This window comes from Doryrhamphus excisus, linkage group LG12 (assembly GCF_037039965.1).
Source record: "Doryrhamphus excisus strain RoL-2023G ecotype Guam linkage group LG12, RoL_Dexc_Guam_v1.1, whole genome shotgun sequence".
Taxonomy (NCBI): domain Eukaryota; kingdom Metazoa; phylum Chordata; class Actinopteri; order Syngnathiformes; family Syngnathidae; genus Doryrhamphus; species Doryrhamphus excisus.
In genome coordinates, this window is record NC_136368.1 from 7,807,889 (window position 1) to 7,820,987 (window position 13,099).

At 40.0% G+C, this 13,099-nt stretch overlaps 1 protein-coding gene across 1 annotated transcript in view; it reads left to right on the top strand.

Annotated features, from left to right (window-relative positions):
- The first annotated feature begins 2,076 nt into the window (after positions 1-2,076).
- asic4a (acid-sensing (proton-gated) ion channel family member 4a) overlaps positions 2,077-13,099 on the top strand; it is a 144,112-nt gene continuing 133,089 nt past the window's right edge. The window contains exon 1 of the mRNA XM_058083063.2: positions 2,077-3,100. Within this exon, the coding sequence (XP_057939046.1) occupies positions 2,525-3,100 (576 nt within the window). The 5' untranslated portion in view covers positions 2,077-2,524. The remainder of the gene's footprint in view (positions 3,101-13,099) is intronic.

Here is a 13,099-nt window from a genome sequence, read left to right on the forward strand (position 1 = left end):
AGTTCTTAGCAGAGTAATTCGAGGTGCTGACACGAGTAATGGTCGGGAATGTTCCCAACAAAAACTTAAAAAAACCTAAAAACTCCGGCAGCAAAGCCAGAGTTCATGCCGCCCATGTCCATCCTTGTCAACAGGAAGTGACGGCATGTCAATGACCTGCACAAGGGATGTTCTGATCAGGATTTTATGCTGCCGATACCGATCCCGATAATCCATTTGTCAAATCGTCCGATACTAATACTGCCGACATAAATGATTAAATGTACTACAGGCTATATTAGGGGTCACCAAGAGCTTACAAAATGAAAATGGCCAAGAGCTACTCATTTTTGTAACATTCATTATATAGCTTATTTCAAGCTAAACAAAGCCAATATGCTTGTCTTACCAGGACATGAACAAAATGCTGGTATACACAATTCACTTTTTGTATTTCACACTGCATTTATTTCTAGTCTTCTCACATTATTAATTATTAATTATTGATTGAAAACTCAAATAAAAAGTTGGTTTATCCACCTTCGGCCGCATCCGCGGAAGCGCAGATGCGCTTTTCTGTGCCTGGAGAAAAGATACAATATCACACGTCATACTCATCACACATCATCCGGAGTCCAATGCAGCCTCGCACACAACGAAAGTTCCTTGGCACTAAAAGTGCTACATCATGTCTCCGTACTGAGGCCCTACTCATCCCTAAATTACTATGCCCACACTTGCCTGTACAGATGGTTGGAACCTAGCCGCTGCCTGATAGAGGATCACACCACGAGCCCCAAACTCACCACACCTTGACATGTGCTCGGCCCCAAATGCCGCACCAATCTAAGCTTTTCCAAGCGGCAACCCAGTGGGACATTTTTGAGGCACGTTTGGCAGGGTGCAAATCTAATATCACTCTCACAAAGACAGGAAGCCCCACACATGGCAGACATGCTGCAGCGGGGGCGGAGCTGATCAGCAGAGGGGATCAGTGTTTTAAAGTATCGGCCGATGTTGATACCATCCTTTTTCACTGATATCGGCCCATACTGATCGGTGACCGATTGATCGAAGCACCCCTAACATACACCATTTTTTAACCTGCAGCAGAAGAACAATTCCATTTTAACTAAAATTACCACATTGACATGAATATAAAACAGTACTTTTTCCCTACATGGTACATCCACAAAAGACGAACTGTCTTATATTTGGGTTTTAGAGAATTTTGCGTGGAAAGCTTCTTATTCCACATAATAACATGGGTCTGGTGTGACTCTATGTACTTTTAAAGACACTAGTGTTAGTCAAATAGACTTTTCGATGTGTGGTATCTTTGAGGCTGATTTACATGTTCAGTCCATTTGGAGTTATTAGTACATATAAATATATCGTACATATATAATCCTGTCCGATCATTTAGCTTCCTTGTATTGCAACTAATGTTACAACTAATGTGTCTGGTAAATTTTGAAAAATTGATTTATTTCAAATCAAAGAATACCATATATCAGAGTATTTTTTTTTTAAACAATGACGTATGTGGCAGCGTAATTTACATATACATATCATATACATCATATACAACAACAGAAAAAAAAAACCCTGAGGGCAAAATCTACTGTGTTCTTGTTAATTATACACCTTATCACTGAAGTATCAAAGTATTTGATACTTGTATCACGTATTTGATACAATTGCTAAACTGAGAAAAACCATTCCCCAATTTGCATTTTATCTGGATTTGCATCATAATTTAATGGGTCCTGAAGTTTTTTCGAAGCCGATTAAGTTTTTGATGTTTTTAACCCTAACCCATTAAGCAAGAATCAAAACAAGACGTTCTCCATTTTTGCTTTCACCCTGTCCTTTTCTATAGACTTGAAGTAGTAAAACATGGGGGCAATTCTGATGGTATTCAGAATTTCACTTGGAAGTGAATAAAGCATCTATAAATGTTTAGGACAAAACCTTTGACATTAACTGTGATCTATGGCCATCCAAACATTCAGGCTTTGAAGGGAAGGCTGTGTGTGGGGGTTGTCTGTCGGAATCATAGGGATGACCACAGCTTGCAACTTGCACCACTGAGGGGGAAATAATCAGCATGTTACCTTCTCATGAATTATTAAACACTCTGTTCCTGTTTTAGCCCAACTCAATGCGCTGAATTTACGTCTGTCGGTCTTAGGCAGTGTGTAAGGTGTTTATTTATTTTTATTTTGACTATGACGGGGCCGTATTACAGCTGATATGCAAGAGCGTGTGAGCTGAACAAGGAGTGAGACAAGTGTTGAGAGCAAAGCAGCACAGCGGCAGCACTCTGGTCACAAGGATCCGTGGTAGAGGCAGCAGCAGCAACACTATCAGTCACAGCGCAGGCAGCATCGGCAGCAGAAGCAGCACACTCTCCTCTTTTTCTCTCTCTTCTTTCTGGAGTTGTTTCTTGCTCAGAGGACAAACGGCAAGGAAGTCACAGGAGAAAGTGATCCAGGGCTGATAGCTGCCATAAAAAAACCCAAACGCAGACCTGGCTGCCCCCATGCCTATCGAATTTGTTTGCAAAATCAAGTTTGCAGAGGAGGATGAGAAGCAGAAAAACAAGCAGGATGGGGACAAGGAGAGTCTGATCGAGGAGAGCTGTGCACCTCCGGCCAAGGACTTGGCTGGGTTTGCTAACTCCTGCACCCTACATGGGATTAATCACATCTTTGTCTCTGGTCGTCTTGGCATCCGGCAGACTCTGTGGGCGCTTGCCTTTCTCACTTCACTGGCACTATTTGTTTACCAGGCGGCAAAGTGTGCTATCTCCTACCTGGAGCACCCCCATGTCACAGCTCTGAATGAAGAGGCGACCCCAGAGATGGTTTTCCCAGCCGTCACCATCTGCAACATCAACCGCTTCCGCTTCTCCGCGCTGACTGATGCCGACATCTACCACCTGGCTAACTTGACGGGACTGCCCCCCAAAAACAGGGATGGACACAAGCCCACGGATCTCATGTATCCTGCTCCTGACATGCAGGACATCTTCAACAGGACGGGACATCAGCTGGACGAGATGCTCATGAGCTGCAACTTCAGCGGGCAGAACTGCTCAGCGGATGATTTCACTGTGGTGAGTGTGAAAGTTTCTTCAACTTCTCCCATCGTCTTCGCTCGTCATACATTATCTGAAAGGGGGAAATCTATTTCCTTTGCAAGGCTTCTTTTGTTTGTACAAAACTGTTACACATGGAAAGAACCAGAAAAGTTCCAGGCATCATCTGTATGGAGTCCTCTCCGGGGAGTGAGTGGTACCGATGATGCATTTCTTCATTCATCATTCATGACTTTGGTTCCATCGGTGAGCCGTCTCGTCTCACTAAGTTTAAGGCGGCACCAGCACTCCCGCTACGGCTGTGTGTTTCCTTCCCTGCGTCGCTGCTCACAATGTCAGATATCAGAGGCTGCTCCCAGTAGGCAAAAAAAACAGGAAGCTCACGTGTGTTCTGTACTTTTACTCGGCAAACCCTTTTGCTCTGATGTTGTCTCAAACTTCTTGCATAGAGATTAACATTGTCATCAAAAATAGCCTCTCGTGGCTCTCTCACTCTCTCTTCCAAGAGGAGAGTAATGCTTCTTCAGCGTTGTATTTCAATCGCGCTGCTGTTTGACTTTAAATATTTAAAGACAGACATACATGATTTTTGCATTAGCCAGATTGACTAAAAGGACTGAAGCAATTTCCATGTGAATGGACGGGAAGTGTGGGGTTGTGGAAGGAGGGAGGGAGGAGGGGTAGATTTTTTTTTTTTTTTATTGTTTTCCTCACTATTTATTAATCCTCACAGGAGATGAATTCCCCCTATCTTTGCGGCAGGAGTGGGAATATACATTTGCTTTAGTGATGGAGTGCTTGTGTCAAGTCTTTATGCTGTGTGTTGAACACTGATATGGCCACATGAACACAAGAAATCCAGATATCATTGTAACAATGGCAGTACATTGCTTTGAAAAAAAAAAATATATATATATATATACATATATATATATATACATAAATACATACGTATACACTGACATTTCAGCGCTTTTCTTGTAGTGATGGGAATTCCATCTCTTTTAAGAGTGCTGGCTCCCTAAAAAGCAGCAGCTATTGTGTCCCCCAAACGGTTCCTTCTATGTTTTTTATGTCTTATATATTTGGAAAATCTAATTATATCAAATATTAATGATATGGCTCTATGTATATGCTCGACATGGAACAGATCCAAACAACAGGTACAAAAAACAAATACGTACAAAAGTACTGAGCACAAAATCTCATCTCGAGCTGCAAGATTAATTGATGAATCGATGATTAATCAACTATTTTGGTATTCAATTTAAGCCTCTCAAATGTGAATATTTAAAATTTTCTTTAGTCATCGAAGAAAGCAGACATACTGTCTTTGTGTTTTAGGTAAAACATGATAGTCACACACATCAGCTTTGCCTTTTATGGAGATGATCCTGACCAAAACACGAGTTATTTGTTTTTGGTTCACATTGATTTGGTCCGTCTAGGGCTTAATTGATTATTCTATTAATCACAGCAACAAGCTTAAGATTAATTGCATGTCAATCAGGCAAAAAGGTCAAATCTGATTGTGTGTATTATTTGTACATATTTTCCCATTTACAGTGGAAAAACCTCGAGAAAACAACAAAACAACATAGGGCTGCAACTAGTGATTATATTCTTCGTTAAATAATCTGAAGCTTGTTTTGAATGAATTGAGTGATTGGGGTTGAAAACCTGCGGTTCTTCAGTAAAGTTAAGTTCTTATGTAAAGCACATATTTTTAAACACACCGAGTAGGGACAATGCACATTTTGGATTGAAAGTTAAAAATCGGACTTTCTGTAAGACCGTAAATTCATCCTGGCTGACTGGTGATTGGACGAGCATAAGGAAGGGAGGGGGTATTGAGATGTGCCAGAGAAGTATCCCACTCACCACTAGAAAAGTACCCATACATTTCAAAGCTGAGCTCCCCATGTAAAAGTGGTCATCCCGCCAAACGCCAACAACGTAAGCCCACTGATTGATAGTTGGAATTTATAGGGTGACACTTTTTTGTTGTCACAGCCTGGATAATTACATGTACCACTTTTTAAACCACTATGTCTGGCGTTGCAGTGATCGCGATCTGTGCATCTTACCACTGAGAAACACGTACACAACAATGGACAGGTGGGAACGCAAAGTGATACAACAGCAGAGACAATAAAGCCGAACAATTGTTTTGAGAAGCCAAACTCTTTACTGAACTGTCCTCAGCAACTAGCTGGAACTACTTTCCTCAGCACCAAAATCCAACCAGAGCTCGGCTCATGACACAAAGTGGGGAGAGAGTCGCTGTTGAAGGACCTGCTTATGGGGGCTATCCCTTCAAGTTGAGCAGCATTAGCCAGCGAACTAAAAGAAACCTGCTGTCAATTCCTCACTAGTAGCCATCCGTTGCACATACACACTGCACCTTTATTTGTTTCATTCTGTTGTTATTGTTAGTTTATAAGATGGTATTTTAAGCTGATCTTTTGCACTATTTTGGACTATACTAAAGGTTGCCGACCCCTGATCTAGACGGGACCAAATCAATTTGAAGCCAACTCAAACAGTGAGTGGTTCGGTGCACATCATGTCAGACGAGAAACTGTTGAATTGTTGTTTTCCGAAATCAAAACTGATGTGTGCTAATGTTAATGTTTCTTCATGAATTAATTGTTGCAGGGCTCCCTCCATCCCTGCCCCCTTCTGCTTAGTGTCAACACACACACCACCACACGTTTTCACCAATCTCGTGTGGCTTTAACCGTAAAAAAACTACGTCTTGTTCCCTTCAAAGAGCTGACGCATCACTAACTCTCCTTGTCGTTATCCCAACAGAAAAAAAAAGTAAATGTTAGTCCAGTCAAAAAGGAAAAGCAGTGACATTGCGAGTTAAAATTTGATATTGTGCCATAAGCGTGAACCCGCCCACTTGCACTTCAGAGACAAATGTGTCATGTAGGAAATGTCAGTGTCAGTCAGTGAAGCATCTATTAGCACTTTTTGGACACTGTTTGACTTCATCAGCTCCCTAAGCTGCTTGTTCCTCTCTGTCAGCCTTGTGATTGAGTATATCTGCATTTTCGGGGCCTGTCACTTAGATTTGTTACAGGCTACTTGCTGCCTCCATGCCTGACAAATCACTTACTCCGAGTCCGGACTTGGGGACATGGCTGAAGTGTTAAAGCAAGGTGGACAGGGGGAACTGTGGGAGCAGAACACAAATGTGAGAGGGTGGGGGCCTGGGGGAACTGTTTTTCTGTGTGTTGTGGAAACAGCTTGCACGTCATTTGTTACTGTGCCTGGAAATGGAAGGAAGTCATTATTACAGGTGATGTCCTATTAATCACATCCAAACATGTACAAACCCAACGCTCCTCGGTCATTACTCCTCCTCTCGTGGGGACCCACTTCATGGATCGGCTTCTTGTAATGTGTTTTCTCCCTATTGATCATTATGGGAGCGCCAGATGTTTCATTTTGGGAATAGCCTCATGGATGCTGGCTGTTGGTGGAAATTTCATGACAAAATGGAAGTGTGATATTTCCTGGCATCGTCTACAAACACACAATGTTTGGTTTTGTGTTTATTTCACAGTCAACGTGGATTATTACCATATTTTCCGGACTATAAGTCACACTTTTTTCTGTAGGTTGGCTGTTCCTGCGACTTGTGCTCCAGAGCGACTTATTTTTAGAACTTGGAGAGGATGTAATGTCGGTTTTGGTCAAGTCGTGTGTAAAATAAATTACCCGCAAAAAATGCAACTTATACTCCAGTGTGACTTATGTATGTTTTTTTCTACCTAATTATGCATTTTTGGCCTTGTGCGACTTATACTCCGAAACGACTTATAGTCCAGAAAGTACGGTACTTTATTTGGTGGGGAAAGTCATTGCCGTAAATGAACATTTTATTTCTGAAAGGCATTAGTCTTTCTCTATTCAAATGGTTTTGACATGACATTTTGACATTTTGACATTTGACAAACATTCAGCTCGGTGTCGTAATATATCGAAATAAAAAAAAAATCATCCAGTCATCCAGTGTAGGAAGAAATGGATTTTCCCTCTTCCTATCGTTTGTTTATTTGAGACAGGTAATAACTTTCTAATTAAACATTACATTATTGACTTGGTTTAATCACACAAGATAAGGCTGATTCAACAAGCCATGAAAAAATAGATTATTATTTTTTCCTCCAGTCTAACACAACATCATTGTAAATCTATTGTGTGCTGACGGAAAGATGAGCCGCGAGCCCTTTGGCTTTTTTCCCCCCTCTTCTTCGACAGCCCTCTTGATTGGTTTGTTCTGACTCTTAGTTGTGTTTGCTGATGCATTATCAGATTTTGCTCTCAGCAAGGACGGATCCCCTTTTGCATATACGTATTCATGGACGTAACTAAATAGCTAAGGGATACCTCACAAGGTGATCTATTAAAGCCGGGGTTTTGCTGCTCACTTCCTGAAGTCTTGCATTTCATTTTCAACCAAAGCCAGAGATAGTGGGTTTTACTGATAATTGGATCTTTAATAGTACAGGCCACAGATGGTGTCCCTTTTCTTTCATTGTGGCATCAGAGGCTACATCCATGGTAATCAATACTGCAATAAATTGGCATTGTCGCCTTTTCACAAAGGTTCAGCAGAAATATATTTTCAGTTTCAAGACATTTTTTGAAGACCACCCTGGAGAATAAACAATTTTCTGTAAATTCTAAATAATTGAATTGTAAATTGTACCAATGTACAGTTGTCCCTCCTTTCTTGTGATTAATTGGTCGTAATAAGTTATTTTTAATTATTTTTGAAGGAATTTTTTTTTATTTAGAGCATAGAATTTTTAGCAATATTAGAGCCTTCTAGACATGAAAAAGACTCCTGTAGTAGAATGGCCCAGTGAACATTTACTCAGGAGCTGTTGTCAGCCACAACTCACAACGGCTACTGGTGTTCTCCACACTGCTATCCGATGCTCACAACATCACTAATATTACCCGACATATAACATTTTCTTCTATTTGTATTTTCATTTATTTAGTCATTTTTATGATTAAAAATGTTTAATTTGAGCCTAAAATATGTAAAAAAAATTACAAACACATATAACAAATAACTACATAGAACACAGATACCCTTACAAAATATTAAAATGTAAAATTATTGTTAAGAAAACTAAATTGCTTATAAATATGGCAATCATATCATTAGAATAACCACACAGATTGTACACAATAACTCTATATATTAGCTACATATACACTATGTAATCACTACATATTAAAAATGATATACGCTGAGCGTTTCCATTTTAAGAGTTGAGAGCAATAACTCTTAATATTTATTTAATATAATTTCATTAATTTAAATATATTAATTATTTTCTGGACTCCAGAAGTCGCTCCGGAGGTTAAGTCGCATTTTTTGCGGGTAGTTTATTTCCCAAACTACTTGACCAAAACAGACATTACGTCCTCTTGGAAGGCAAGTTGTAACAATAAAAGAATAGAGAACAGGCTGAATAGATGTAAGATATGCTAACACAATGGTTATTCAGCTACACAAAAAATATACATGAAGAGAAACGGTGTCCAGTGTTTATGTAACATAACAAACAGTTGTAGGTACAGTAACTGTTTTGTTTTCTTCATGGCAGTAAGAGTAGCTCCCCAATAAGTGTGACTTATAGTCCGGAAAATACAATATATTGAAGGTGATTTTTTGTGGCCCAATTGACTGACAACACCCTTAGCATCCGGCTATATAGTAATCCCTTACCACTTCACACAATGATTTCACATTTTGTGAAAAATATATTAATTTATAAATCACACAGCATTGTGGTTGAAACAGTTTCTTGTTAAAAATATATAATTTTTGCCTAAATGAAGTAGTTTCAAGCATAAAAATGTAGAAATGAACACACATATATATAAAAGGCAATGTGATGATGTGTAGTATTCTACACTGGTTACTAGGTGTCAGTAATGTTACTGTAATGTTCGGTGAGACACACAGGCACCAGACAACAGATTATATTGTAAGTTTAAATATCTCACAGTTACAACAAGGCCTAAAACGGGCAACTGTTATAGCTGTAACCCATGCCAAACTAAAAGTCAAATCTGAACCGCCTACGTCTGTTCTCCACTCATCTCCACTCGAACTGGAACACATTTACAGCAACACATATGATTATGAGTCATATTTATGTTGTCAATGGCTTATTTACTGTTATTGTGTCCACTATATTGGGTAATAAAGGTGAATATTGGGTCGTTATTTCATGTCTAGAGCGCTCTAATAATGTTAAACAGCATTAGAGGGTTGTAAAACTGATTTTCTATGCTCTAACTACAGAAATATTCTATTAATAAATCAGGAATCATCCACCCACATAATTATTTGTAACATTAGTGGTAATAGCTTGCTTTTTTGTCATTGTTTTTATGATTATAGGTAGAGCAGTCACATAATAAGTTAACAGGCCACTGTCACATCCACTATTGTTTTTTGCAAAGCGCTGGAAAAATTATCATGTTCGATCAGACATGGGGAATTTCTCTTCTTTATTTAATTTGTTTTTACTTCAAATGCATACCAGCTACACTCGGGTCTGTTGTCACATGAGTGTCACCATTGTTATTACCACAGGAAACACATTTTGCACTTGTCTGTAAGCTCTGTTAAAAAACAACTTTGCCGTGTGTGTGTGTGTGTGTGTGTGTGTCTCAGGAAATGAGCCGTGTACATGTGCAGGAAAGTGTAAGAGTGACAACTACTTCCCCCCGTGGGTTCAATGCATGCACACCACCTGACAACACACCCCCGACAACACACCCCCACACCACATACTAGTATACACACGATAAAGGTGGGAGCGTGAAAGTGACTGGCTATCCTGACTGGCTCAGTCTCCAGCAGCCTGTCAATTAGGCGTCTACGGTTACACTGCTGGGTGTGTGTGTGTTTGTGTGTGTGTCCCTGCAGCTTCGCATGTAGCTTCATGTGAGCCTCACATCGTCACTGGAGGCAACAATATTACACCACCAGCACGTAAACAAACGCCACACACACACACAAACTGTTTTGACAGGGTTGGATCTCACTTTTGTTTTGTACGTTATGTAAATTCCCCAATGGAAACTATTATTCATATATGGTTGTATTTTGTGTTTTTTTGTGGAGCAGATGAATTGGATTAATTGGATTTACATTATATTTTAGGGAAAAAATGTATTTGGTTAGAATAGTGACAGCCACAATATTGCCACCAATATTACATTGCTCTGCCAGTCTTTACACCACAGACACTCCACAGTAGCCATGTTTTTACATAACCAGTTTTCTCTTTCCGAATGACCTTTCGGGAAACAATGGTATCCGTAGAAAGGAATATTCCAATCTCTTGTCTACATGCGCCGTGAAAATCAACCAGAATAGTCAATAGGGCATGCCCAGTAAAACGTAAACATCAACATCACGTGATACCAACTTCCCCGAGTTTTTCTTTCACTTGTTGGAATAACTCCGTATTGCCAGTGTTTCGTCTGTCCAGTCTTGAAATTTAGTTTGAATCAAAAACAAACTTTGCTTAGTCCAGTGCCGATTGCTGGCCTCCATTTTTAAAACCGAAGAACGTCTGGATCTGCGTGTTACGTCATATCTGAGCATGCGCTGAAAGAACGCACCCGGGATAATTTAAACAGGAAAAGATCAAATTCTTGCTAATATTCTATAATTAAACTCAGGACATGTTTTATATAGATATATATTTTCTTTTTTAATAAAACTGCACTTGTGAATAAAGTATAGAAGGGTTTAGATTCGGTTTCACAGATGGCGCTAATGCACATGAAAGCTGCTTGCCAACCGCCAATAAACAACAGAAGAAGAAAAACACCACGAAGAAGAAGGCACCCTGACAAATTTCCGTTTGAGCGGGTACAAGATACCTGAATTGCATTGGTTAAAGGAATATTCCATCCCTGTTCAATTCTTTCCGTTTGAGCAAATAAACCAAATGCAATTGGAATATTTGGGTCCATATATTCATATTGACATAATATTTGCAAATGATATTTAATCAATGGTAACTATAAAAAGTGATATTGGATAATTCCTCACGGCACACCTGACGGTTTCTCAAGGTAGACTAGTGTGCCGCGGCACAGTGGTTAGAATCCATTTCCGTAAGAGTCAGACCTTCAGGAATGGATCATTGTATTTGCATCATCCCACTAACTACCAAACGTGATGAAGCATTAATCACATAAAAAGACCGATAAGAATAAACAACTATAATGGAGGCAAAAATGCTGTCTCTAAAACAAAACGTGCTCCTATTTAGGCTGTGTAGTCCACCCCACTGTCCAATTCCCATGTATTAAGTCTGCAGGCAGACAACCAGGCCATAACCTGTTTGCTTTGTGTAATAAGTGAACAGTGTTGGCTAAAAGGAGGACTGCTGTCTCTGCAACTTACTTCAGCCCGTCTGCACCCCACCCCTGCTGCTCCGGTGTATCACAGGAAGATGAATCCCTGCTCCCGTTGACATGCATCTCCACTGTCTTATCAGATGTAACCCACCTGTGACTGGCAATGCACTGATACGCAAAGAGTTCACATTTGGTTAGTGTTTTAAAACCAGTCACTGTTCCACTGCTTGAAATGTTTATTTTGATGAGGACAGTGTGGAACTTGGGGACGATGAAGGCTTGCAATGTTGTGGTACCGCTAAAAACCCCCTACCTCCTTCACAGCCCCCCCCTCCCCCTTTCCTATAACCCCTGGGAGTCTTTTAGTCACACAGACATTTGTCTCTTTCTGACAAGTCATACACCAGGCTGTTGGGAGTGTTAATGTGCCTGCTCCTGCACACGCACACACACACGCACACACACACACACACACACACACACACACACACACACACACAAAAGTGTATTGAGAATGTTTCCCCATACAAACACACCCAGGTTTCCTCACAGATTGAGAGTTGGCTTACAAGATTGATCATGACTCCTGACTGCACGCCCCTCCCTCTCCGCCAGATCGATTCTTCCTTCAGTCACATCGCTTCCCAGCCCTTCCTTCTTCGAGCCAAGTGTGACTAATTATTCTGTGCTTCAGCTTGGGGCTCAGTCTTAGCTGCATTGGTTAATGCTACTAGCAATGGTGACGAATTTGAGTTGGAGAAAAAAAAAATGTCTGTTTATCTAAGTGTAGCTGTGACTGTCTGCATTTTGTTCATAGCAAGGTGAAATTATGAAGCAATATGAGATGAAGGATGCGAAGGACTTTGATGCAATGTCAAAACACAATAACTCATAAATAACAACAGAAAGGCACATTTTTAGATGTTACATTTTTCACTTGACATTGAACAAATGGGTTAAAAAGTCAAATGACAGAAAAGTCCGTAATTCTCAAGGCAGTCGCACTTATTTTCTGCTCCCCCTCCCCCCATAAAAAGGAGACAGAACTGTAGTCAGGAAGTAGCTACTGTCATTAGAACGTGCAATGTGCCAGGCCTGTCACTTGTTGAGCCATAGAAAATGTTTGATTGAAAGTATGTTATGCTTAGTATGCATGATCTGTATATTTACATGTCTAATAAATCTACAAATAAATCACAAAAAAAATGGAAAAAAAATATTAGCTATGCAATAATCCTTTGTTTATTGTGGTGAATTGTCCAGGCCCAACCATGGATTTTTCTTTATACATGGAATATTTTTGTAGTTATGGCATAAAAAACATCTATTCACATCATGACATCATTAAAGTCCCCCCCCACCCCCAGATATGAAATATCACCCATATAGTCACCTTTGCATTTCTATTGCCCATCATCAGACAAAATAAGCCATTTAAGACATAAATTGTATGTTCCAGTGTCTTGTCGTGGGTTATGGCTGCAACAGTAGACCTGTTATGATGATGATGATGAGATGTTATTATTCTCCCTGTTGTAAAAGCCTGTTGTTCTGGTGATCAAGTCTCACTGAACAATTACCGATACCAAGTAACTCATG